The 4,023-nt window shown below is 44.2% G+C and overlaps 1 protein-coding gene across 1 annotated transcript; it reads left to right on the top strand.

Annotated features, from left to right (window-relative positions):
- Positions 1–959: 959 nt before the first annotated feature.
- On the top strand, positions 960–4,023 carry Sirpb2 (signal regulatory protein beta 2; the record flags this gene model as incomplete). The annotated part of the gene is given in 6 exon segments (XM_063249470.1): positions 960–1,179; positions 2,155–2,241; positions 2,244–2,300; positions 2,303–2,482; positions 3,280–3,495; positions 3,498–4,023. Coding segments are annotated over 6 exon segments (807 nt in total), but the record flags the coding sequence as incomplete, so codon positions are not given.

The following is a 4,023-nucleotide window of genomic DNA, read 5'->3' as shown; positions in this document are numbered from 1 at the left end:
CATGACCCCACACAAACTATGTCTCTGAGAGGTGAAATTTGAGGATGAAAATCAGGGGCCTTTGGAACAGGTATTGAGGACTAGAATAAAGGTTCTATCACCGTCTTACTGAGTGATGTATTAGTCTGCTAGTTAGCCACTGCAACGTACAGCAGACTAGGTATCTTCAGCAATAAAAATGTATTTTCTTACAACTCTTAAGACTAAAAATCCATGACTAAGCTTTTCTCAGTGTTGGTTTCTTCCTCAGTCTCCTTTGCCTGTAGATGGCCAACTCTCTCTCTCTGTGTCTTCAAAGGGTCTTCACTCTGTATATTCATCCAAATTTCTTCTTTTTAAAAGGATACTTATGTTGTATCAGAGTCTACCTTCATGATTCCTTAAAGACCCTATTTCTAATACAGTGACATTCTAAAAAATTGGATCATAGGACTTGGACTTACACATCTGAAGAAGACACAATTTAATCCCTAAAAAAATGTATAGAGTAGCCTGCCTAACTCTTTTTGCTGTTCACTTTCCCATGTTGCAAAATAAGATAATGCTGCCAAACAGCATTTTAGGAATAAGTGAGATAGAGCATGAAGTGCCCAGAACAGGATGATCAATCTAAATTCTCTTGATTCTTCATAAATTTTCCATTAAATAGCTCTGTGCTCTTTATATGGCCAGTCACTTTATCCCCTTTCTCTTTTCTCTCCAACCACAACTTTCTCTAGTCCTGAGTAATTGCTCTTGGCTACATAATGATTAGATTGAAGCTTACTTTTCAAGGCTCCAAATACCTTTTGCCTAATGAAAGATCTGCCCTCCCCTTCCTTTGCTGCAGGAGCCTCTGAGCAGAGCAATGGGAGTGAGTACCAGGAGATGCTACAGCCAAGGGCCCAATGCTGGTGGGAGAAGGTGACATTCTCTTACTGAGGTGTACAGTGGGCAGCTCTTGCATTATGATATGATAAAATGGACCAAGGCAAACAGTCAGACCAACAGGAAATTTGTATTACAAACAAGGCATTTTCCCTGGGATGATGCTCATAATCCAGAGGACATTGGAGCCCCTACATTGTGATTATTCCATCTATATCCACAGTGTCACCAAGGAGCATGCTGAAACCTACTAATGCTTGCATAAGTCCTCAGAAGATAAGCTGGATAAGAGCACTTCTGTGCTTGTGAAGGGCGTGCATGAGGCCCTGTGGCCCACTTGTTAGCTCTGGTCTCCTTTCTTTCCTCACCTTTACACACAATATATGCCACATCACACAAAATCACAGTAGCATATATAAGAATTTCAATCTCCTTTGCACATTCATGGGCAGCTGGGGTAGTTCTGCCTCCCTTTCTCATGCCATGGCCCAGGCTGCAGAGGTAGCAGCAACCTGAGTATGGTCTTCTCAAGAAGACAGCAGAAACACAGAAGGCTTCTATCTTATCTGCCCATCAGCTATAGCAAGTCACATGGCTCAGCTCCAAATGCACGATAAGGAGGCCACAGCAAGAATACGGATATGCCATACTACCTTAAGGCAGTGAAGGCCTGGGGCTGATCATGTAATCTACCTTACATCTCAAGTAATTTATTCTGGTGTCTAGAAATCCAAACGTGATGACTTGGTTATCCAAATCCTGGGTCAGTTATTCAATAAATTATGTCCTTTTATATCAGTCCCTTTGGCTCTATGTACTTAACCACAAGGCAGACAACAAAATTGTACTTCATGACTCCTTTGGGTGATTCAAGAGAAGAATGGATGCTTGTGAAACCACCAGTAAAGTTCCAAAATGGAGTGTATCAGAGGTTGGTTCATTTTAACTTGTTTACTGCATTTCTGGAAGGTGTCCTTGCCTTCTTCCAAGGTGTTATGGTCCTGAAGCCTATGGGTTTCTAGGCTCAGATGACTCCATCACCATGCTGAGAATGACTTCAAGACTGCATAGTTGGGAGACTTGCTGAGCTCTGCTTTGCCAGCACTGCTACATAGGTTCTCAGAACTTCTTTATCAAATTAATCAACCAGTGAGTAATGAAAAAAAGTGTAAGGCAATGGATGAATGAAGAAATCCTGAAAAGGGAAGGGGAGGATACATATGAGGAAGGAAATGAGAAGGCTATGGTAGGAAGATAATCCCTCATGGACATTCTATTTGGCTTCAGGAGTTGGAGACCTCAGGCTAGAGCTCAGGATTATCCAGCCTCAGGAGCTAGTGCTGGTGACTTTTGGAGACACTGCCCTCTTAAATTGTGCAGTCCCCCTGGCCTCATCAGAGGGTTCCAGGGGACTGATCTGAGCCAAGAGGCCTTTAAAACTTTGAAGTCATCTCCCAGCCCAATGTAACAGTAGTGTGGGCCTTCAACAATGACTTTAATATTCTTCTGCATGATGTCTCCACTGAGGATACAGGCACCTACTAAAATGTGAAATTTCATAAGAAATCCAACATTCAATATTTGTCTGCACAGGGCATCAAGCTGAGGGTGAAAGGTGAGACAGTTTGCTTAGGAAGTTTCAAGGGTAGATGGTCCATAAAGAATTCTGACCACATCCCAAACAAGCAAGTTCTTCCTAGTTTCCATGGTTTTGCTTAATCTGTTTCTTCTATCTATAATGCTTTTTCCTTTTTTTCTGGAGATCTCCTAATCATCTTCAAGGCCCAACACAAATGGCTCCTCCTTTGTGAAATGTTTTCCTCCTCTGAGGTAGAGGTAACTTCTCCCCATTCTGTTTTCCACCAAACATTCAAGATTTTGAGAAACACCTCTTTCATACCCTTTGATTTTCCTGAATGTGGTAAGCACTGGAAACACAGTGATGAGTTGGACTTTGTCTGTACCCCAGAGATGCTCAGGCAGAAGGTCTGACTACTTCTGTACAGTTGCAAGACTTGACTTCCAGTCCCCACCAGGCAGAAACTATCAGGCTTCTCTCAGCAACTCTAGCTCTTAAGAGGGGCTCAGAAAGCGGCAATTGACAGGACAGAAACATAAGGGAAATGTGAGAAAGCTTTTCTCTATTACAGCAAAACCTACTTCTCTAGAGACAGAATTCACCAATGAACTGCAGCCCATTAGCAAGTCTTTGCTTCAGGTTCTGAGGCAGAGGAGCTGAGCATCCAACAAATGGCCAGTTTTCTCTCACTAGCACAGGTTAGAGGTGCTACTGAAATGACACAGATGGGTAAAAGGAGAGTAAAGGGTAAGACTTCTAGCCCAGGGCAGAAGGGAAGGGTGACCTCTTACCTCTCCCATTATAGGAATGACAACAGTCCAGGGGCTATACAGCAGCTGGGCCCAGACTCATCCAGGAATGTCCCTGGGGTGCACACTGTGAGTGCTCACCAGGAGTCCTGCCTAAGCTGTGCCCTGGGTCCCCAGGTCTCCTGTTTGTGTTGAGACCTGTGGTCCTGGGGCTGAAGACAGTGACCTTGGCTGCCCTCCTACTAGATCTGGCAGCCTTCCAGGGATGTCCTGGATAAGACTTCAAGACCTCAGGCTCAGCAGAGCTGCACACAGTTTAGAATGGGCAAGAGGCAAGAGTGAAGGCTAAACCTATTAGTCAGTCTTCTGGGTTGGAGACAAGCCAGGATCTTCAGCCATTTCTCTGCTTCTAATCGCAGCCCTTAAGTGCCCCCCCCCCAAGACTTTGAGACAAACATACGGATCCCTTGCACTTTGATGAAGTCACTTGGTAAAATTTTTCACTTGACACTGGCTCACTCACTGATGTCTCTTCTCAGCCTGATCAAGCCCTCCTTGTCCTTCAGAGCCTTGTCCCTGCTGCAGGCCTTTCTGGATGCCTCCTTCTTTCTGTGCCTTTCCATACTTTCTTTATGTTCCAGACTCAACTCAAAGTCTTCTTCTTCCCAGGTTTCTCTGGGCATGACAATTCATCTAGCCAGACCACCAGTGCCCTTCCATTTATGTCCCTTTCTTCCTGTTCCTTCCTTCTTTCCTTCTCCCCATGGCTAGCTAGAGTCAGTGTAACAGAATGCAGGTTTAGCAACAATAACAAGGCCTTAAAAAACA

The sequence above is a fragment of the Cavia porcellus genome, unplaced genomic scaffold (assembly GCF_034190915.1).
Source record: "Cavia porcellus strain 051 isolate PalLab524CR breed Dunkin Hartley unplaced genomic scaffold, mCavPor4.1 scaffold_5, whole genome shotgun sequence".
Classification (NCBI taxonomy): Eukaryota; Metazoa; Chordata; class Mammalia; order Rodentia; family Caviidae; genus Cavia; species Cavia porcellus.
This window is presented reverse-complemented; position numbering and strand designations above follow the sequence as displayed.